The sequence below is a fragment of the Meleagris gallopavo genome, chromosome 8 (genome assembly GCF_905368555.1).
Source record: "Meleagris gallopavo chromosome 8, MGAL_WU_HG_1.1, whole genome shotgun sequence".
Taxonomy (NCBI): Eukaryota; Metazoa; Chordata; class Aves; order Galliformes; family Phasianidae; genus Meleagris; species Meleagris gallopavo.
In genome coordinates, this window is record NC_139411.1 from 31,583,631 (window position 1) to 31,605,943 (window position 22,313).

At 44.7% G+C, this 22,313-nt stretch overlaps 2 protein-coding genes across 4 annotated transcripts in view; one reads left to right on the forward strand and one right to left on the reverse strand.

The window, feature by feature from the left end:
- Positions 1-12,851, forward strand: part of ZRANB1 (zinc finger RANBP2-type containing 1) — a 36,049-nt gene extending 23,198 nt beyond the window's left edge. For both annotated transcript variants that reach the window (XM_085230001.1, XM_085230000.1), the window contains exons 5-11: positions 369-522; positions 1,338-1,409; positions 1,956-2,154; positions 5,275-5,395; positions 6,259-6,388; positions 10,455-10,684; positions 11,976-12,851. In XM_085230001.1, the coding sequence (XP_085086127.1) occupies positions 369-522; positions 1,338-1,409; positions 1,956-2,154; positions 5,275-5,395; positions 6,259-6,388; positions 10,455-10,684; positions 11,976-12,194 (1,125 nt within the window). In that variant the 3' untranslated portion in view covers positions 12,195-12,851. The remainder of the gene's footprint in view (positions 1-368; positions 523-1,337; positions 1,410-1,955; positions 2,155-5,274; positions 5,396-6,258; positions 6,389-10,454; positions 10,685-11,975) is intronic.
- A 2,913-nt stretch (positions 12,852-15,764) lies between these two features.
- Positions 15,765-22,313, reverse strand: part of CTBP2 (C-terminal binding protein 2) — a 108,203-nt gene continuing 101,654 nt past the window's right edge. For both annotated transcript variants that reach the window (XM_085230003.1, XM_085230004.1), the window contains 6 exons: positions 21,285-21,491; positions 20,336-20,550; positions 19,945-20,075; positions 19,652-19,779; positions 19,015-19,132; positions 15,765-17,235 (listed from right to left, as the gene is read on the reverse strand). In XM_085230003.1, coding sequence (XP_085086129.1) covers positions 17,055-17,235; positions 19,015-19,132; positions 19,652-19,779; positions 19,945-20,075; positions 20,336-20,550; positions 21,285-21,491 — 980 coding nt within the window. In that variant the 3' untranslated portion in view covers positions 15,765-17,054. The remainder of the gene's footprint in view (positions 17,236-19,014; positions 19,133-19,651; positions 19,780-19,944; positions 20,076-20,335; positions 20,551-21,284; positions 21,492-22,313) is intronic.

Genomic DNA, 22,313 nt, shown 5'->3' on the forward strand with positions numbered 1-22,313 from the left:
CTCTGTAGGAAACTGTTGTGTGACGGTAATGAAGTTTAATGCAAAGCGTAGGCTGGGCTCATGTATCAGTTTTGAGTATCTTTCTTTCTGTTACATTTTTGCTTCCATTTTCCTGCTGGAAGTGGTTGTCTGTTAATTCATTTCTGTGATTCAAAGTGAATTTTAACCAGGCTTGTTATCAGCTTCATGCTAAATTAGAGATAATAATTCATTGTATGTGACTGTATGTTGCATCTTTCAGATCACCAGTGCTTACACTTTCATTGTATCACTTCCTAATAACATACTTTCCTCCCATGGTTATCACTCTGAAGTCTCAATGCTTAACTAGAAACAACACTGAGTGCAGTAACTGCTTTATGTTGCAGGTATCACAACATGCAGCAAAGTGCATTCCTGCCATGGTGTGTCCAGAGGTCACGGAACAAATCCGTCGTGAAATTGCTGCATCTCTCCATCAGCGGAAAGGAGACTTTGCTTGCTATTTTCTGACTGACCTTGTCACCTTCACGTTACCTGCAGGTATTTCTACAGTTCTTACAGCTGCTTCATTTTCTTTTTTTTTTCTTCTGTTTTTTTTTTTTTTTTTTTGTCTCCTAGTCGAGAACTGCTTGTTTGGGATCCATATGCTGACTTTTTGAGAGCAGTAGTGTCCACATAGGCTTTATTTTTGTTTTTTTATTTCTTTAATAATTTAGGTTAGACCAAGTAGTTGAATTTGCCAACTAATTTTTGGTTTTGCACACTTCGATGTATACATCAGTCTTGTGAAGTGAGTGTGTGGTCCTCTTCAGACATGAGGAAATGGATGAAAAATCAAGTTGTGTAAGGAAAGGCCGTGTCAAGATCAGGGCTTAGATATTTCTGGACTCTCACGTGATGTTTCTCTTAGTTATGGCAGCTTCCAGTCCTTTCCTTTAAGACCCTTTTAGATTTGTACCTGTTTATAGCAGTAGTGCTTAATGAGTAATATTTAGAGGTACGCTGCAGTCAGGATGATGTCGTTCAGCTGCTTGCCTCTTAACAAAAGGATCCATTAGAGGACTTCTACTACAGGAAGCAGTTTCTGAAGATTAGAAGTACTATGAAACATAAGAAAATGCATAGGTGGAAATTGTGCTAATCTTTATAAAGCAGCAGCATTGTAAGAATGCTGTTTAGAACCACCTGGTTGAGTGTTACTGCATCTCTTCTTCCAAGAGTCTGTAGATTTGACTTTTTTCAGAGGAGGCATTAGGGATGGGAGGGTAAAGGCAATATATTCTCCTGAATAACAGCTGGCGATGTCTCTTCTTAAGGTAATAAGTGATTTTTATATTGTCTTCTCTTTTCTCCAGATATTGAAGACTTACCGCCCACAGTCCAAGAAAAGCTATTTGATGAAGTACTTGATAGAGATGTTCAGAAAGGTAAACTCTCCTGACTAGTCTCTCTCCCTGTTTTTAAGGAATTAAGGAATGTTTATCTCAATAAATATGTTTTAAAAAGTAGATTTGTGTGCATACGTTGCTTTGTTGCCTGAGGTTTTGTTTTGTGTTAATATCCACTCTGAAATTTTGTTTAATATTTCCATTCTATCCAACAGGCAGAGCAGGAATAAAGTCTTTAGAAATTATGTTCATAATGCATCTTTGGATTAAAGTTTTCTGGGTATTTTTAAAGCTTTACAGCTAAAGCTTTAAGCTCTTCACAGAAAACCTAACAATTTTTCTGCTTCAGTAGTGATCCTAAAGCAATTGATTTGATGTTTCTTTAAGGCTTGTGTACACTTTTCTTTCTTGACAGTATATAGCCCAAGGAAGCAAGTGCCTTTAGCTGCTGTATTTCACCTATATTTATATTGTGATGAAAATACAGCTTTGTTCGTGTAAATAGATGGAGATTATGCTATTAACATGCTGTCCAGTTTGAGACTTCAAGTGCAAACTCGGTTTCAAGGCCCCCTCTTGTTACAGAGCTCGAAGAGGAATCTCCTATTATCAACTGGTCACTGGAATTGGGTACACGCTTGGACAGCAGATTATATGCACTTTGGAATCGGACTGCAGGGGACTGCCTGCTCGATTCAGTCCTACAAGCCACTTGGGGCATTTATGACAAGGATTCAGTGCTGCGGAAAGCTCTTCACGACAGTTTACATGACTGCTCACATTGGTAAGTTAGTTCCTGTGTCACCCCTAAAGATGACCTTTCACGTAGCAGCACCGTAGTTGTATTTAAAAAACCAACAATGCAAAACCAAACGACATAAACACGACTGTGTGGATCCAAAGTGTTGAGTCGGTGTCATTCACGTGGCAGTCTATTCTAGCTTCTTTTAAATGCAAAGCACTGGAAAGTTGGGCATCCTGACCTCAGTGATTGTGATCTTCACCCAACAGCACGTAAAACAAAGTGCAATACTTGGTGCTGTGTGCTTGTCAGGAGCGTTCTCACCGCAGTTAAAACTGGAATTTCTGGGTACGTGCTCCATCTTCCTGCTGGTGAGAAATAGTTTGCAGAAGATTATGTTGAAAAATAGCCTTTGATTCCTATATACATTTCTCAGTCTCTTCATTCTGTCTGCTTAGTTGCAGCTTTACTTGGTACTGCTTTTTGTTCCTGTGCTGTCTGCTGAAGCAATGGCAGTAAAGCACTGTGTTGACATGTTGACACTTAGCTAGTGCTGTCACTTGGCTGTAGAAATAATTTATCTTCCTGAGTTAACTTTTGCTGTTTTACACTGGCAGCCTTCTTTAATCCAGTACTGTTTGCCACTGTCGGAAGAGAAATATTTGCAGTCAGAGCCTGGCTGGTCTGTGCCAGCTCAAGTGTGCAGTGGGACTGTGTGCAGTGGGACTAAAGCAGGATATTGATAAAGGCTAATGTAAGACACGGGAGATTAGATTTCATATGTTCTTGTCATCGAGGACAAGAGAAACTCTGTCAGCTGGCATAATGGGGAGGAAGCCTGTCCCCTTTCTCAGAAAGGCAACAAAGGCTACTTTTGAGGGTGCCTCTAAGAAAATGTTGTGATTGCTGCCCCCAGCTACTTGCTGTTTTGAGAAACTTAAAGAATTAGTATCTAGAGCTGGATTCAATCTTGTGGTGCTTCTCAAGCTGTTTTCCTGAGATCCTGTCTCCCAAATAGCTCTGTCACTACCTGAGAGTTGTTTATAGTGAAATGAGCATCTCAACCACGCAGGAATGTCCCTGGCATCACAGGCAGTTCCACTAAGGCCAGAGCAGCAACTTGTGATAGATCAGGTTTTGTTCTTTATGGTAACAAGACAAAGCATGGTATCTAAACACACGCTGCAGATGACTGAGTTTTAAACCAATCTTTCAAACTGCAAATGCTAACTTCTGTTGACTGTTGTGTCAAACAAAATGCTCGTTATTTAGAATATATGAAATCTGGTTAATCTTCTCAGTTCATGTTCTGTGCAGAAGCTGTGTTCTCCTCTGAATTTACTTAACAGTGCTTTCAGTGAGGACCAATATAAACCAGATTAAAATATAATACATGCCCCCTCATCATTGTTTAAATGCTGTTGCCTGCTTTCAGTCTATGTAATCTTATTTGCTGGTTGGTTGCTAGAAAAATTAGCACTGGTTCTAAGACAAACCTCTGCAGAACAACATCCTTAATAGGACATGTTCTGCCTCTGGGTGGAAGTTCCTGAAGAGTCAACTGGCATTTTGTGGTGATAATACATCAGACTTGAGTCATAATTCCTTTCAAAAAATCCAGGTTGAGGTTCTGAGAACTCACAGTTAAATTCTGCTGCGACTAAATCCTTCTGCACATCCTATACATGCTACATGGATTGAGTGGGAAGATGACATTAACTTCAAACTTCTTGGGCTGGGACATGTAGCACTTACAAAGGGATGCTGCTGTCTTTGGCTTTAATGGTGGTTGCTGAAGGAATAGGCTCCTAACTGCAATCACCGGTCTCAACAATAATACATTTTTATCTCCTGGAATTGTTCTCTGAAGTCTTCACAAAGGTACTTAGAAACAAATGTTTAGTCAGAACGTCCAAGTAACTCATCTGGCCTCGTTTTGTTATGTTTGTTCAGATGTTGAACAAGGAAGTGTGTGGTTGAGACAGTCTGGTGCTCAGAAACAGCTTGATAGTGAAGTTCCCAGAGTTGTCTTTCACTGACATCTAAATACCTTCACTTTTTTTTTTTCAGTGTACTCTGACATATGCTTTGATTTGTCCCTCTTTGTATTCCATTGCTAGCTTTAGGTGGAGAATGTAAGTTGGCTTACAGGATGTTTTTTTTTTTTTACAGAGACATTCATTCCTCTTGTGTTAACTTGAACAAAATCAAGGTCTTGAGGCCTTGTCTACAGGGTTATCAGAAGACCCTTCTGTGGGGTGATTCTCTGACCGTATGGCTAACCCCAAGAAGCTTCTCTAGGAAAGCTTTCACAGTATTTCATAGTTTGTGTGTTGATTTTTGTTTGCTTTTAGGCAGCAGAATACAATCAAACTTCTCTCAGGTTCTCTTAGATAAAAAAAAAATTAAGAAGTTAGCATATGCTGCTGAATACGTAAGTCAGTTTTCTTTGTGATGATTAAGAAGGATAAAAACACTGAGAGTAAACTAGCATATAAAATGCAAGTTTTTAATAAAAATTAAAGCTTTATGACTTAAAAAAAAAAAAAAAAGTATAAATAGGATCAATTGTATTTTCTGGTACCTGATGCTTTTAATTCCATGCAGTTTTATATCTTTTCCATGTATCATTACCTTACTTTCTGGATCAGAAACTGACATTGAATAGACTGGTTAAGAGGCAGAATCTGCTTTAAGTTGGTATGCTTTGGTGTTCATTGGCACATGGCGTGGGTAAAGAAGAAAATATCTGTGTTGCTTGCATGAGAAGAATGAGTAACTTCCCTTACATGAAAGGGAATGTCTTTGGTTTTGCTTGCTGCAGATCAACACTTAAAAGCAGTTAAGGCTAAATATAACTTCATAAAAGCCATTATAAGATGTATCAAACGTGCTAGGAAGCTCTTAGGAGCTTGTATCTACTACATACAGTGTGTTTGCTGTAGGTATGTGATCCCAAGTGATTTCTTAAATGAGGATTGGCAAAACGGATCTCATGCAGATCTAAATATATAAATACATTGTCCTTATGCTCTTTTTTTCCTCTCCCATTCATTACAGGTTTGGGTTAATGGATTACAAGGGCTGAGTACTGCTACCAGGCATACAGTGGCCTTTACTTTTCTTTCTCTTTCCCTCCTCCCTCACCCCCAATGTTTTTAGGTTCTATACACGCTGGAAAGACTGGGAATCGTGGTATTCCCAAAGCTTTGGTTTACATTTCTCCTTGCGAGAGGAACAGTGGCAGGAAGATTGGGCATTCATACTCTCTCTTGCAAGCCAGGTAAGAGAAATTCTTCATTCATTTGCTGTATGAAAGGGTGTGTTGATCTTTCTGAAAAGAAATTTCTAGAACTCAGACTGTTCTTGAGGAATAAGATTTTTCTGTTGCAAAGAAAAACATTCCTCTTAAGCCAGCAATATTAAATTATTACTGAGTAATAATTGCCAGGCTCTTCCTGGCAAGTGAATTTAAAAATATAGTTGTTGAGCTTGCCTTTGAACAGTATAGTGTGGAAAAAGCTTGGTTCCATTGGTGTTCAAGCACAGCCTGTAGAGTAAACTGATCTGTGATTGTTTACTGCCCTGCCCCATAGTTCCTGCAACACACACCTCCTAGAAGTGCCCCTACATCTCTAAGTTACACTAGTGAAACTTTGGCAGATGGATACTTTGCCACTCCCCTCCAAAATGAGATTTACGTTTCAGTATGCTTCCAACTAGAGAACATTCTTAGCTCCCCTTTTAAATGATAGATGTGATATTTGTAGCTACTTTCCTGCCATTTCTTTTGGATGTGCTCTTTTCCTGCCATCAGAAGATACTTACCTTAAGCTTTCCCCAGATGAGCAAATTATTTTAGGCTAAATATTTTGCAGTGCTTCATGGCTAACTGAAGGATGGGATGTGCTAGACTGAATTTGGAAGATAGGAGGAAGAATTATTACAGACAGATTTAAGCTCTTTTGCATGCTGAAGTGGTTTTGCTTATCTCCAACTGATACGTAGTTGTCTTACACTCTTTAATTCTTTTTCTGGATACCCCTTAAGAGCATTTTCTGTCTCAGTTTGGAGAATAATTTTCAAATTCCAAAGTAGAGAGAATAAGTTCTTTCTCAAACACTGTCTGTATTGTCTTTGTTTCAGCCTGGAGCAAGTTTGGAGCAGACACACATTTTTGTACTTGCACATATTCTTAGAAGACCAATCATAGTTTATGGAGTAAAATATTATAAGAGTTTCCGAGGAGAAACGTTAGGATATACTCGCTTTCAAGGTAAGCCTGTATTTTTTCAAATTTAGTATTAACTTAAGCTCAACTTAAGTCATAGAGGAAATTGAAAGAATGACACCAGCTACTAGATGGGAGGGGGTGGAGTTGCGTTGTAGGCAAACTCTTCTAGAAGCTGTTAAAAAGAACAGAACGAACCACTCAAAACTTCCAGTTCTTCAGTGTATGGTGGGCATGCTGCCTATAACCACAGTTTCAAAACAAAACATTTTTGCCTCCATTCAATGTGCTCTTAGCCTGTAATTTGTCTAAAATGAACTGAAAGTTGTATGGTTTGTACTTCTGTAAGACACAGGCTTAATAAATGGCATTTGAAATTCTGCCTGTCTGTGCTATTAGTGGCTATGAATGTTCATTTTAAATGAAACTGTACTTAGCATTTCTGGAGGAGACTCCACAGCATGCTTCATAAACGTGGTGCAGAGACAGGCTAAAGGTGTTTGCATTGTTTGTATTGGCCTGGTTTCCCAGCAGAGCGGCAGTGGGATTTGCTGGGTGCTTCTGCAGCACAGAGTGGTGTGCCTTGTTGTTCTGCAGCACCGCAGCAGGTGAATTGAAGCAGCCCTGACAAAAATGAAGAGGAATTAGCCTCAAAGCCAGAGGCAAAGCCAGCGTGTAAAGGAAGATGCAGAAATGTAAAGTAGGGAGGAGGATGATCATGTTGGAGTTCTTTTAGTACTTAAAGAAGTGGCTGCTTGCTTGGATGTATGCCACAGAAGCTGGTAGAGGAGTTCTCTTCACATGTACTCTAGTGGCACTCTGTTGTGAGGTGTAAGATTAGGTAACTCGGTTACACATGATTACAAACTGTTGGTCAACAGATAAGGCCAATCATTTTCTGCAAAAGGAAATTCCATGATAAAGTTGAAAGGCAGTTCTTACATTCTGTGTGATGCTGTGAGGTGTTGATGACTGAAACGTAGGTGTGATGTAAATACTGTACTGGCTTTGGGTGTCTGGATTGGATTCTTGCTGCTTTTGCACTCTAGGCAAACAGCCTAGCCATCTTTAAGATAGATAAATGGTGCTATGTTGCCTAGGTGTGTGTAGATTCCTTAAGAAGCATATTCTATTTTAGAAGTCAAGTAAGTGTTTTTGGGTGACTCACCAACATATTAGATGGTAACACTTGAGCATTTCCCTATTAGCAGGATTAAAAACGTAAGAGGGGATTGGAAGCATCTGTACATGCTCAGCAGTAAACATAACAGATGTGGAAAGAAGTGTTCAGTCCAGCCCTGCAGCTGTGTGACAGGGTGTTAAGGCATTCCTTCGGCCCCTGGTTCATCTTCCTGGCTCATGTATCTCTGCATGACTCCTACCCAGCATTGTTTATAGCTGCACGTGTTGTTTGGTTGTTTAGAGCCTAGTAAAGAACTTCCTGAAACAGATCTGGAGCCTGCTCTTCGTAAACAAAAATGAAATTGGCAAGCTGAGGAAGGTGGCCAGTCCATACTGAAAAAGAATTGCAGGTGAAGTTAAAGCATAACCTGCTGTAACTGCTCACAGTCTTCAGAGAATCGTGGAAGCTGTGTGGCTTGTACATTTGGGGCAGTGACAAAACATCCTGCACAAGGAATAGGGAAGAGGAGTACTTCAGAGAGCATAAAATCTGTTACTCTTCGTAGCCTTGTTTCGTTTCAGATGATGAAAGTGCAGGCTGGGAAAGAACAGTCAGTCGTATACAGACATCCTTTGGGGTTTTAGTTGCTTTTGACTTAAAGGCTGAGTGGTTGCCAAATGTTTTCATTTTGTAATTGGGCATTAAGGCAAAGCAAGTGTAAGGCCTAAACACACTGAAATGGTTTTTTTGCTCAGTGAACCAGCAGGTACCCAGGTGCACGGGACAGCTTTTGCAAGTGTGTGCTTCCAGGAATGCAGGCAGGTGTTATGAGCAGTGCTGTGCTTGCTGTGAGCTGCACCAGGGATGCACAGCAGGTGAACTCAGGTCTCCTGTGTCAAATTACCTGCAGTCACTTCTCACCCTGTCCAGCTGCATTTTTGTAGTTAATGTCTGCTAATTAAATGCCAGCAGTGCAGCTGAAACCAAGTGGCTGTTCAGCCCTTGCATGCAGAGCAATGGGCCAGCAAGAAGCATCTCCTGTGAGTGGTACAAGACTCTCCTGTGCCTGTGAGCTCTGCTTGGCATGTGTTCCTTTCTCAGAAGCTTTGAGGCATGCTCAGAGTTCTGTGACTCAGTATACAGCCCTTTGTCCATGTTTAAGATCACGTTAACCAAAAAAAAAAAAAAAGAGTTAAGTGGCTTACAGTAGAGATAGAAAAGACTTCTTTAAATGCTTTTCTTAACAGCATGTTTGTAGCACACTGCACACTGATCTAAACTTCCAATCCAGCCCCCAAAGCTCCTTGCTGATCAGACTTCTTTTTCTCCAGGAATTGCTTGTTCTGACCTGGCAACCTTGCTGTGAATCCCATAACCCACAGCCTTCTGGTCAGCTCTAGATTGCAATCAGCAGTTCACGCTTCTTTAAATATTTAGGCTCTGACAGCAACAGATCTGTTCACCTGACCTTAAGCATCTCCTGGGCAGCTGCACGAATATACAGCTTTCACAACTAACCAGGGAAGGAGTGACTGATGTGTTATCAGATGGGGTTGGAGAAATGAAATGTGTTGTGGATGCTGCCTGGGTAGCTGTGAGCCCCTGCTCTGTTCTGTGGGGTTTGTCTGATAGATGTGGTTGTAACCTGGGGAAGAGATCAGTGCTCACCCTGAGGGTGCTGGGATTAAGCATTCCTTGCCCAAATGTTAGTGCTTCAGATGTCCTCAGGTTAACACTTAGCCCTTGTTCTGCATCTTTTGGGTTTAGCAGGGAATTGCGTGCGACTTGGTTATGAAGTGGGGACCAGGATGAACAGAGAGCTAAGATATTGCTAAAGATTTCTCCTCAAATCTAGATGTTGTAAGGAAGTTGACTCTTACCTGTGAGTCGTTCCTATTCAGATTTTTCTTGATTTTTTTTCCAATTAAAGAATGCAGGGAGTGGGAGAAGGCCAAATACTGAGAACTTACTAATTTCTTTTTGTAGAAAAGCTGAGTTTTAAGCTTAAATAAAACCCCCCACAGCACTCCCCTGCCTCAGGTTTCCATGTTACCGCTGCCCTGCAGTGCCCATGGATGTTGGAGGAGGAACCAAGTGCCTTGTTTTGCTGCAGTGTCTGTCCCTAACTTGCTGGCAGCAGCTGTACTATGAAAGGTTGCTATGCTACATGTGCACTTAAGTTTATGCACGGCTATTTTTAAACTGTCACAAGGTAAGGGCTGCTTTTGCTGAAGTTGTCTTGCAGCAGAACGCACCAAGAATGATTTTTTTTTTCTTCCTAGAAAAGGGTTCTGCTTTTGTTTGGAGACTTGCTGTTCCTCAAGCGAATTACTCTCTTTATTGCTAAAAATGGAAGGGAGAAAAACCTGCAATTCCATTTGGAACCTGTGCCATCAGTGACTTTTATTTTTTTCTCTTCCTTTTTCCGAATGTGAGCAAAGCAGTGTCAGGATCTGGTGGTCGGTCTTGCTTATTTTGGAGACTCCAGATGCATAATTTGATGTGGGTTAATTTATTTATACGATGTTGATGAGAAGTTGGACTGTCTCTGGAATGGGCTGCATGCTTAGATGCTGAGTGATGCTTAACGCAGTGCCTTCTTTTAATAATAGGCCGTTGCAAGCAGATGGCAGGATTCTTGTTCTGGTAAAAATAGACATAACTCTAGCTTTTATTTCTGCTATATCTTCATTTATCTTGTACATAAATCTTAACACACAAGAAGAAGCCTATGTAAGACTGCTTTCCTAACCTTACTTTTGTTCATCGCTATACAATAGACCATAGATTGTAGGGGGACAGCAAAGTGGCACTGCTGGAGCTGCAATGGCTTCTGCCTGACCTCGTGCCATTGCAGATCCAGACCAGTGTGCCAACTCAGTTACAGTGAATTGGCTCTGCTGAGCAGCGCGACCAAACCAAAAGCTTTGTAGCATGTAGAACTTGATTGTAGTTCTGAGTCTCATCCTTTATTCTCCGTGTTTGTAGGTGTGTATTTGCCTTTGTTATGGGAACAGAGTTTTTGTTGGAAAAGTCCTATTGCTCTGGGCTACACGAGGGGCCATTTCTCTGCTCTGGTTGCCATGGAGAACGATGGGTATGGCAATCGAGGTGCTGGTGCTAACTTGAACACTGACGATGATGTTACTGTTACATTTCTACCCTTGGTGGATAGCGAGAGGAAATTATTGCACATTCACTTCCTTTCTGCTCAAGAGGTAAGAAATAACCGAGTAGCTGCTAGCCTTCCTCACGGCTCCTTCTGTTGTGGTCTCAGCATCCGTGTTCCTGCAGTTCAGAGAATGGGCAGGGATAGGCTGTTCAGATGGGTTAACACTGCTCCCCTCCTCATCACCTGAGGTGATTCTGAAGTGTTTTTCTCCATGTATTTGCTGTTTATTTGTAGGTCTGTAAGTCGAATGTAAATACACCACGCAGGGTACAGGTGTACCTTGAAGAGACCCACAAATAAAGACTCTGACACTAATGCCAGACTGAAATTTTTATGGATGCAGCATAATTATTGGCCAGCATTTACAGCATGGTCTGTCTCTTCTTAGAACGAAACAACTTTACTTCTGTAATTACTATGACAATGACAAGGAGCCACTGTAACAAAGTTTGTATGCATGGGAAAGGAGGGAATGGATAAAAATCATTTGTCATCCCCAGAAGTGGCCATCATACAGATAAAGGAGAAAAGAATGCAGCCTTCCAAGTTCAGGGAAGGATGTTTATGTTTTTTAGCAAGGCATGACATCAGCAGTGTCTTACAAGAGGAAGTGTTTTGTATCAAATACTGCTGGACTCCTAAAAAGTGACTTGTAAAGCCAGAAGGCTCTTGTAGGACTGTCCTAATTAGACAGCGTGCCTTCTGTAGAAGCAGTTTCTCACAAATGACTGAAGTGTAGGAAAACTACTGGAAGAACCTGCTTGGAGAACTCAGAAGGGGAGGAACAGCTGGAGAAGACTTCCAAAACTTTCCAATTTTGGTTGAAAAAGCAGTGTGCATTGGTATGACTGGCAGTGACTGTGGGATACTAATAATGTTAGGCGGGGAGGGGAACTGCAGTGCTACCCCAGATAGGTATTCAAGAGCGTATCACAGAATCACAGAATAGCCTGGGTTGAAAAGGACCACAGTGCTCATCCAGTTCCAACCCCCTGCTATGTGCAGGGTCACCAACCAGCAGCCCAGGCTGCCCAGAGCCACATCCAGCCTGGCCTTGAATGCCTGCAGGGATGGGGCATCCACAGCCTCCTTGGGCAACCTGTTCCAGTGCCTCACCGCCCTCTGTGTGAAAAACTTCCTCCTCATATCCAACCTAAACCTCCGCTGTCTCAGTTTAAAACCATTCCCCCTTGTCCTATCACCATCCACCCTCGTAAACAGCCGTTCCCCCTCTGTCTATATGCTCCTTTCAGTTATTGGTAGGTGACTTCCAGAAAGTTGCTGATAACATTTCAAGCCTCATTCTCAATCTGTTCTCTCTCTCTCTCTACCTGAAGATAGGTAACGAGGAGCAGCAAGAAAAGCTGCTTCGGGAGTGGCTGGACTGCTGTGTGACAGAAGGAGGGGTCCTGGTGGCCATGCAGAAGAGCTCTCGCAGGCGCAACCATCCTCTGGTCACCCAGATGGTGGAGAAGTGGCTCGATCGCTACCGGCAGATCCGCCCTTGTACTTCCCTTTCTGATGGCGAGGAGGACGAGGATGATGATGATGAATGATGGGTGAATTTGGAAAAGCAAATTACCAGCACGTAGTGTCTGACCTGGAGTTAGCGTTGTGCTATAGCTGTTTGTTGTGGAACAACCTAATTCTAGAAGAAACATGCTGCAAAGGATTGTTCTAACCAGCATGGGGAGAGTCTAGAAGCTCATCTGCTGCGTGGAGAGCACTAAATGGGCTGGACTACAGTTTGTACAAAACAAAAGAGAAACAAAACACCTAATTTTATTATCAAGACAGAAAAAAAAAAAACCAACCAACAAACACTTTTCTTTCTGATTGTAAATCTGTCTATAAATGTACCGCATGTGGTTGTGTAAGAGATTGTGTAATAGGAGAAGTATACCAGCATCTTAATTATTGCAGAGAAATTTTTCAGATAAGGGCACTTACAAAGCACACGTTAGGTGGATATCTCTTCCCTCTGAGATTCTTTTACAGTAGAACTTGGCATTCTACGTCACCTTTAGATACTCTGACATATTTCTGTGAAAGGCCCTTTCATGTGAGAGCTCACTGGTGCCCGGGTCAGATGGTGAGGTTTTTTTGTTTGCACAAAATATCCACAGCAAGTCATAAACAAAAACCACGTTCATTTTACTAATAGTTCAGTTACTGCTGTGCCCACAAATAAAACCTGAACTCTGTGGAACAAACTGGAAGAGAAGCTAAATTTTTCATGGAGTGAAATGATTTGTTTCCTGAAAAAGTCTTTTTGCTTTTTTTTTTTTTCCCATCCTTTCATAGTTAGATTCCTTTCAATATACTTAACGATATTTATTCACAGATGTGACCTGAAGCATAGGGATTTGATTCCAGTACGTATATACTACATGGAATTGTGTGAAATCTGAGAACTCGAGCTGTGATTGGGAGTTTTACATTGTCAGAGCTCCATTCTTGCTGTGACACAAACTATATATTGTTCCATCACTTATTCTTTCATCAATTCAAACGTTGCTGCAAATGAAAAAACATCTGTTTCAAGGGTTGCTCCTTGGGTCGTTCAATCTAGTGAGAATCCACTCGGCAGCTCTAATTAAAACAGAGGAATCTGTGCTGAAGCTGTTTTTAAAAGCACCGTGTTATGTATTTCTCAGTATGTAACCCTGGGAATTTCTTGCATGTCGATTGATGTGGCCATACTTAAACTTATGTAAGTTCCTAAGATTGTAAGTTCAGAGTATATTCTCCGGTAGAAATCTTATTATATTTGATAACTTTAGCCATGTAACCTGTAATGGATAAAGTTTATCTAAAAAGCTCACGTAAACACTAAAGGTTAATGCCAGTTTTTACATATACAGTGCAATTCAGGTTTTCTTGAAAAGCACTTTGGATGGTGTGGTGGTTCCGTAAGGAATTTTGCAGTAGATGCAATTGTTGAAATTAGGATTTGGAAAGAAGCCCCATAGCACATATTTTTATGTAGTGGAGAGCTGTGGAAACCCTGAGGAACTTGCTGCTTTTTTTTCTTCCAAATGCTGCTTAGATGGTGTTGAAATGTGCACAACTCCTCCATAAACTTGGTGATGGCACCAGAAGTACAGAGAGAAGAAGTACTGTATTGACTTAGCAATTTTCCCACCGCAGATCCCACTGAGGTTCGTTAGGAAACGCCTTCAGATTTTTTGGCCATTCTGTCTCCTCTGATTGGTGCATGTGCAAAACGTCAGGTAAAAGAGTGCATGTTTATTGCAGTGTGTGTATGATTGACCTGAACTGGCAGGCAAGCTGCTGACACTGAAGAGGTTTTTTGACGCACATACGGCCCCGTTCCAAGTTTGCTTTCTAAGTTGGTATTCTTTTCATTCTTTTTCTTAACTTGCAGCAAAGCCCTTTTACCCCTTGTCTTCTGCTGGCTAAAGCTGGGCTGTCGGGGAGCTGCAGCAGCGTGTGCTGGGATGAGAGCAGCGTTGGTCCCTGCAGCGCTGCCCCTGTGCACACCAGCACTGAATGGATGGAAGGAGAAGCTCCTGCCTCCATCAGGCTACTCAGAGGGCTGTGTGATGTGCCCCCTGCCCCTTATTTCCACAGTAATGTTCTGCTGAAGGAAGCGATGCTTCCTTGTAACACGGGGACAATAATTAATGTGAAACCTACCCTGAGCTTCGTGTGGGCAGCCCGCAGCATCCCCAGCGAGGGGAAGCTCACCATGCAGTCAGTGCCAGCTGTTGTTAAGGCATGCAGCGCGCTCCGTGTGGCTGTAGCTCTGGTGTGAGAGGGCAGTCCTGGTACTTCAGAGCTCCTGGCTTTCTTAATCACTATTGTTTTGTTCCCATGTGCTGTACAGTGGTATGTTCAGGTTAATGAGCTTCCTGGGTCCGTTTGGGACTGGGGAAGTTATCTTCTTTTCAAAATCAAAGTGATCCAAACCTCATGTACTTGTAGATTAAAGAGATGCAAACCCTGCTTTGTGCTAGCACAGGAGTCAGTGTATGTTCATGGGTATTCTTGAATTACGTACTTGAAAGTTTACAAATACTGAGATGAATTTGCGAATGCTACCTTGCAGCTCATCAGCAAGTTCTGCTCCTTCAGCCAAGTACACAAACTTTGTTTCTCAGTGTTATTTTTCTCATTGCTACTGTGAGCAACAACCGCTTTCCTGGCACAGACCTCAGCTTTCATTGCTACCTCCTTTACACCTGGTCGGTTTTCTGGTTTTATTTATGAACTCCTCAGTGGTCAATCCCTGTGTTTCTTTTGGTTTTAATATATTAAAATTTAGTAATCTTGGGGTTCTTCCATAGTCCCGCTGCATGGCTTATGGCAAGTATGACTGGATCAGGTTTGACACCATTAACAAAATAGGTTTGTGTGCACTTAGAGACTTGCTTCCTTGCTCAGCATCTTCACCCCTTTTTAACTGTTGGTGGCTTTATTTAGAGTGTTTGCCACCTTCGAGCTGCTTGTGAGCTGCTCTGCCATCCTTCAGCAGCACAGAGCTCCCTGTCTGCTGCAGTGTGAGCACAGCAGTGTGGTTGTCAGCAAAGTCCCAGGCGCAGATCTGGAGCAGCAGCTTTCAGCCCTGCTTCCCTCACTCATTGGCTCCCATCTGTGAGTTGCCGTGCGCTGCTCCACGTTGCTCATGCAGATCCCAGCCGTGGTGCTGCTCTTCCCTTTCTCCTTCCAGGCATCATTTTTGCATCCCATGCTGCTGTCTGCAGTGCTGCTGCTCGCAGCCCCTCAGCAGAGGTAATGCTGAACGCTAGGATGCTTCCTTCCGTCTTTAACCAGCATCCCTTAATCCCTACTGCTGTGCAGCATTGGAAGCCGCCTGCCTCCATCTGCACCCACTCCTGGTTTGGTTGGAGTGGGAGATGGGTGCTGGGTGGGGAGCTGTGGTGTGAGCCTGCTTCCAGGGGAAGCCCTTCCAGCCCTGCACTTAAAGCCAAGGCAGAAATCCCAAAGGTTTGTTTTTAATGCAGTCCCAAACCTTGTGACACGTTTTCCTCACCCAGTGCCCCCTCAGTGTAACTAACCTGTGTGCTGCTCCCGGTTCCCTGCTGTTCAGCAGCACTCACTGGTGTGCTGGGACGATGCAGAGAGCTCTGACCTCCCAGAAATTATAGAAATTTTATCACTTTTTATTGAAAACTGCACTGAACGCTAAATGTCCACCTTTACAATAAACAAATACAGTAACGGTAACACACTAAAACAAAACATACTGCTGATAGCCATTGGTTTTTTTCTGTTTGGGACAGCTTAAGATTTCTTTGTCACAGAAACAGGAATGTACCCATACAAAGGCTCAAAAGAGGCCATCGTTTCAAAAACAAAAAGGCGATGATTCACAAAAGACTATGAATATAACATGTAACTAGTTGATACAAACCTAATAGGATTTGTTAAAATCAGTCACGTCTAATAACACATTTTGAAGTGTTCTTGTATAAAATATCACGTGAAGAAAAGAAGACTTTTATCAATGTCTAAAAAAGTGGGTTTTGTTCATAGACAGTCTGACAAGTTACCATAAAAAGTGTTTCCTGAGACATAAGGAAATGCAACATTATTCTTGAACCCTTTCCAGCTCAAGACTTCTCCACTTGATAAAATAGCTGCAGATTTAAAACTGAGAAAATATATTTGAGTACAAATAGTGTGTGAAACGTAATACTTTCTTCTTTTTTCTTTTTTTTCTTTTTTTTTCTTTTTTTTTTTTTTTTCTTGCATCATTGCAGGGCACAGATGTGTGCACAGCTACGTTACTGAGAGCTGGGCAGTGAGGAGCTGCTGCTTCGTTCCTCTGCCCTCCCAGCCCTCTGCCCCCAGCCTAGCAGGAGCACTCCTGGCACACATGGGCCCCGGGAGGCTGCACAAAGAATTTCATTGGTTTTTTCTTCCGCTGCTTAAGCCAGTGTTGGTGCCTCCTGCTGTCAGAGGTAACCAGAAACAAGAGTAAGGAAAGGGCTGAAGCCACATCATGGTTTCCTCTTCCATTTCTATGTTAACTCGGTAAGGATTGCTTAATGCAATTGTTTGGAAACAGGTGCAGACACCCTGTTCTTCCCAAGGAAGGGAGGGGAAAAAAAATCGGATTTTTATTCATGTGATTGATGCACAGATGAAGGAAACTTAACACACAATAACAGAGGTCGATCATTTCGGTCCTTAACGTATCACATCTTAGTTATCAGCGCTTCAGTGAGCAGTGCCTTCTTCAGGGCTTCTTCCCAGTCTTGGCTGCTATCACCGTGTCGGTAACACTGGAACATCAATGATGCATCTGTCCAAAAAAATCAACGTTACAAATTTCGTATCAAATTCGTTTTTAGTTCGTGTATAACTTCTTTTTCCAACGTCTCTTGGTCCCAAGTTTATTGAAGGATTTTGTTGTTTAAAATTATCTGCTATTGCTCGTTGGGATGTTCCCTGTTGTCGCCGTGTTTTGTGGGCTGGTTCGGAGATGGAGCTTGGGAAGGATGTGCCACCGTGGGGAGGTTGTGAGTCACAGGGATGCCCCCGGGCATGATGCCCTCCATGGCTGCTGGTATTCCTCCTGGTGCCACGCTGACCATCCCGGGCGGGTACCTGGTGTGAGGAAGAGAGGCAGCCACCGTCACCTCACCTGGGGACCCAACCACGGGGGAAACGGGAGCAAGGGCTTAAAGCTGGGATGGGTGAGCCAAGATGATGTTTTCAGCTGTAAAACTCCTCAAACACCTGGTGAGAGCTCTGATGAGGAAGCTGACAGTACAGTGGCTACTGCCATTGATTACCGTGGTATTCCATGTGAAATTATATTGTTCTGAACCAGCACTGTCTGACTGTCCTGAATTTGACACAATTAGTGTGAGTAGCAGAGCAGTGATCTCACGAGCTGCTGCAATAACTGTGTGGTTTAACTGCCTGAGGAAACAAACTGCTGCTTATCAGCTGGAGAAGCAGAGAACACCAGATGTAATAAACGTGTCATGGCCCCCAACACCCACCCTTTTTGCACAACAACATTGCTTCTCTGCTCCTGGGGCTAGGCACACTCCCTCTTATGCATCTAACACAGAATGGCCTGGGTTGAAAAGGACCACAATGCTCATCTGGTTCCAACCCCCTGCTGTGTGCAGGGTCACCAACCAGCAGCCCAGGCTGCCCAGAGCCACATACAGCCTGGCCCTGAATGCCTGCAGGGATGGGGATCTACAGCCTCCTTGGGCAACCTGTTCCAGTGCCTCACCACCCTGTGTGTGGAAAACGTCCTCCTAATATCCAACCTAAACCTCCCCTGCCTCAGTTTAAAACCATTCCCCATCTACTGGCTTTGTTGTTTATTTTTTATTTCCCCACTCTTTTTTAGGACAGGCCTTTTTCCTGCAGTTCTATGAAGCTCCATGCTGCCCTTTGCTGGGTAGTGCTGTATCACTGACAGACAGCTCTGCACCCATGGGACTGCGTGCAGCTCCTGGGTCTGCCTCTGTGGCTTTGGCCCTGTACCTTGGCACTAGCTGTTAACCATGAGAAAGGCTTCCTCTTTTGCCAAGACCAATTTCTTGAAGAATTTGATAAGCAATCATCTTGCATGCTCTGACATCCCAAGTATCTCTTGTAAAAAAACAACAAAACAAAACAAAAAAACAAACAAAAACACCTTTTCCCTTGTATCTGAGCAAAAATCTTCCCTTTTAGTTTGAAGTCCCTTCCCCTCATTCTATCTCGGTAGATGCTGCTACGGAGTCTGTCCCCTTCTTTCTTACTCCTGTAAGCAGAGAAAGTACTTGGAAACTGGAGCTGGACTAATCCAGCTGCCTTTCTTACAGCACTCCAAGAAAGGACACTGAGTTTGAGAAAGGAGAAGGCAGTAGGAGATGCTCTGCCTGCTGCCAGGAAGGGAGCTGCTTACCATGGAGCTTAGTGGGACCCCCTGGGGACACAACACCTCAAAGGTTAAGGAGGATGCTTTCACCATCTGTGGGTGGTTTGGCCTCATTTTTTTGCTGGTCAGGGGCACACACTGTTCAGGCCCTTGCCCTCACAGCTCTGCTGGGGATGGGATCCTGCCTGCCTCTTCTCTATAGCACAACACCGTGCTGGTGTGTGTGGAGCCTCCACGGTCAAGCAGCAAGTGATGTGACCTTAGGGATTTTGGTGGAAATCATCAGGCCACCTGAATTTAGTCCTGTATTTGGAGTCCTTGGTTTGTGAGCAGTCCCAGGCTTGCAGCCTGTGCATTCTAACACAAACAGAGCAGATCTGCAATCCCTTTTTCAGTCTGTAAGTTTTGTCCTGCTTGGTGTGAGTGCTGGCCCGCCAGCAGCAGCATTAGAAAATGTGCAGGGCAAGCCCTGCTTGTGGCCGTCCTTTTCTCTGGCTTACCTGTATGTGGCACCATTGAGCTCTGGATGGATTGCTTGCTGATCTATTACTGACCACGGAGCTGTTGTGACAAAGAACTCCTTGTTCACGCAGTTCCTTAGGCTTTCTGGGATGCGCCCTGGAGTCGATATTAAAGGTAAGCATGTGTCAGGGACCCTGTTGTTTTATTACCCTATAATAAAGCTACAATTATTCCTTTTCCCTCTGTTTGTTAGTGGAAATGGGGAGAAAAGGGGGAGAAATGAGGGCCCCAGAAAATCAACTGGCTGCCCCAAAGGTCATGGTTGGAGACCTCTCCTGTGCTGCCTTCAGAGCAGCTGCTCCCTTCAGCCCCATTTCAAAGCACAGGGCAGCCCAAAGTGAAGGTGTGCCATCAGGTGAAGGATAGGGATAAATTTTAGGACAAGAGAACCACCATCTGCTGGAGCATCATTTTGGAGCAAGCTTTGTTCCAGCACCACTTGGACATGATCTTTCATGTCCCTTCCATCCCAGTCATCCTCAGCTTCTAACGTGTCCGAATGTCAGAAAAGTAAAGTTGGGTTTCTCAGGTCTCTCACTGGGAAGAAAATTAGGGTTAGAACCCTGGATGAAGCTATGGAAAGCCTCAGCTCAGGGCCTCACAGAAGGGCTGTACCTGTGATCGCGCGCCGGATTTCGGTAGCAGCAGCTTCTCTCATCTCCAGCGACGCCTGCTCGCTGTACCAGGCCGTGTGAGGGGTGCAGATTAAATTAGGAGCATCTTTCAATGGGCCTTGAGCAAAACTGGGCGCAGGGGAAGGAAAAAAATAAATTAGCCACCATTTAAAAAGAGAACAAAAGGTGTTAAGAATGGCAAAGGGCTCCTGGGCTGCTCTCGGTGTCTGCTGGGGCCGCTGGGCTCCCTGCAGGTGTGTGCGATGCTGAGGAAGGGAGCACAGGGAGCTTTACCTGAAGGGTTCCGACTCGTGCACGTCGAGCGCAGCCCCTCGTATCCGACCCTCCTTCAGGGCTTGAGTTAAGGCCTTCTCATCCACCAGCCCGCCGCGTGCCGTGTTCACCAGGAACGCTCCCTGCCTCATCTGGGGGCAGCGGGAAGAGACAAGAGAGCTGGGTGTCAGAGGGCCTTCTACAGCTGGCTCAACACTGGCTGGCATTGGCAAACCCCATCCTTGTCCCCTGTTCGCTGCTTGCTTACAGGGGAATTTATCCAGGAAAAAACAGGGACAAATGGTGTAAGAAGCTGTTTTGGAACCAGGGCATGAGCACAGAGCCTGACTGAATCACCTGGGGTTTGGGTGCTGAGCAGGGCACGCGCCTTGGCTGTACCTGAAGCAATTACCTGCTTAATCGTGAAGTCGTTGATGAGGTGGTGGTTGTGTTCGTTAAGGTTGCAGTGCAACGAGACACAGTCGCTCTGATAGAGCAGGTCCTGCAGTGTGTACACCCGCTGGACTCCCAGGGACCGCTCAATCCCATCCTGCAGGTACGGGTCGTAGAAGATCACGTTGAAGCCGAACGCCTTGGCTCGGACCGCAACCGCCTGCGCCGTGCGACCTGTGTGAGGGGAAGGAGAATTAATGCAACCAGCCCAAGCTGCCAGGTGTGCACACTGTGCACTTCTGTGTGTGAGCATCAGCTCTCAGCTAAGCAGATGTCCAAGCTCTGTCCCATCTATTGCTGTGGGTGAACTGAAGACAAACACCATTTACGTCGGGCAGAATGGCTCAGAAAGAGGAAGGTGATGTAGCTGTGTGTCAAGGCAGCACAACCTGCTCTGGTCACTGGGAGGGCACTGCTGGGTTTCGCCACCACTCTCCTTGGAAAATACAGCTCCTTCTCTCAAGTACCAGCATACAAGTGTCTATGGCTATGTCCAGTACTTGGGGGGAGCTTATAAAGAGGAGAAAAGTGGCGTTTTAGATGGGGAGATTGAGATGGGAGAAGGGAGAACGGCTTTAAATAAAAAAGGGGAAATTCTGTACTGAAGGTGGTGAGGATGCAGCATTGCTGCTCAGAGCTGTGGCTGCCCCATCCCTGGAGGTGCCCAAGGCCAGGATGGATGGGGTCCCACACAACCTGATCTGGTGGGTGGTGTCCCCAGCTGTGACAGAGGCTGGAAACGGACAGGCTTTAAGGTCTCTTCCAACCCAACCATTCTGCGATTCGATGACCGTATGTCACACCAACCTCGTGGGACACAGCCCCATCCCCACTCCAGTAGTTCTGGTTGTACAGACTCTCCTTTTAGCTCATCCTGCAGCACTGAGTCTCCCTCCCTGCCCACGTACCGAAGCCGATGAGGCCGAGCGTCTCGCCCCGGATCCGTGCAGCGCCAGAGGCCACCTCCCGGATCTGCTCCACGCTCTGCACCCGCGTGCCCTCCCGCAGCGCCTGGTAGAGCCACGTGTTCCGTCGGTAGAGGTTGAGGACGTGGCAGACGGTGGAGTCGGCCGTCTCCTCCACGGCAGCCGAGGGGATGTTGCAGACGGCGATTCCTGTGGGAGGACACGGCTCAGGAGCAGCCACGCACAGCCCCAGACAAAGGCAGTTTGGGGACAGCGCTGTGCCAGGAGCTGCTCAGCTTTGACAAAGAGTCCTTCCAAGAGCACGGCGTGCCCAGGCTTGGCGTGCACCAGGGTGTGCTGAAAAGCAAAGAAGCTCCCCGCGCAACGTGCACTCTCCTTGGCCTCCACGCACCATTTCCCAAGTAAAGTGAGAGCCCAGCTGGAGCAACACTTTGCAAAGAGATGCAGAGTTAAGGAGCAGCAGCCTCACATCTGCAAAGGCGCCACGACTCGTACTGCTCAGGGTCACCTGTGAGAACGAGTGCCAATTCCAAGTGTGAAAGCTACGCAGGAATAACTCCAGGAGGAAACGTTTATTTTGTAAGAGCAAGTCCTATTCTTGTTTAGTTTAATCTACCTTCAAAGCAAATTAATCCACAATGGCACAAGCCACTCCCTCTCCACAATAAGACTCCACAATAAGACTGCTCAGCCATTAAGCCACGTAGGGCACAACCAGCCATCTCTTCTTGCACTGGAGCAGAACGAGGTGCTATGCATTGCATGGCCAGCTCCAGGTATGGCAAGACCTTTGGGTCCCCCAAGATGTGCCACCACAGCCAACTGAGCGCAGCCGCTCCAAGCTGGACCTGCTTTGGGTTCCCAAGGTTCCCAATGGGGGCACGGTGCTGCAGAAAGGCTCGGGGTGACCATCACCACCCCAAAGTGTGCTCCTCGTGGTGCTGAGGCTTTTTTGGGTGCTGTTTTTGGGGGCCCAGCCACCCTGGCACAGCTCTCCCCACCCGGCACCGC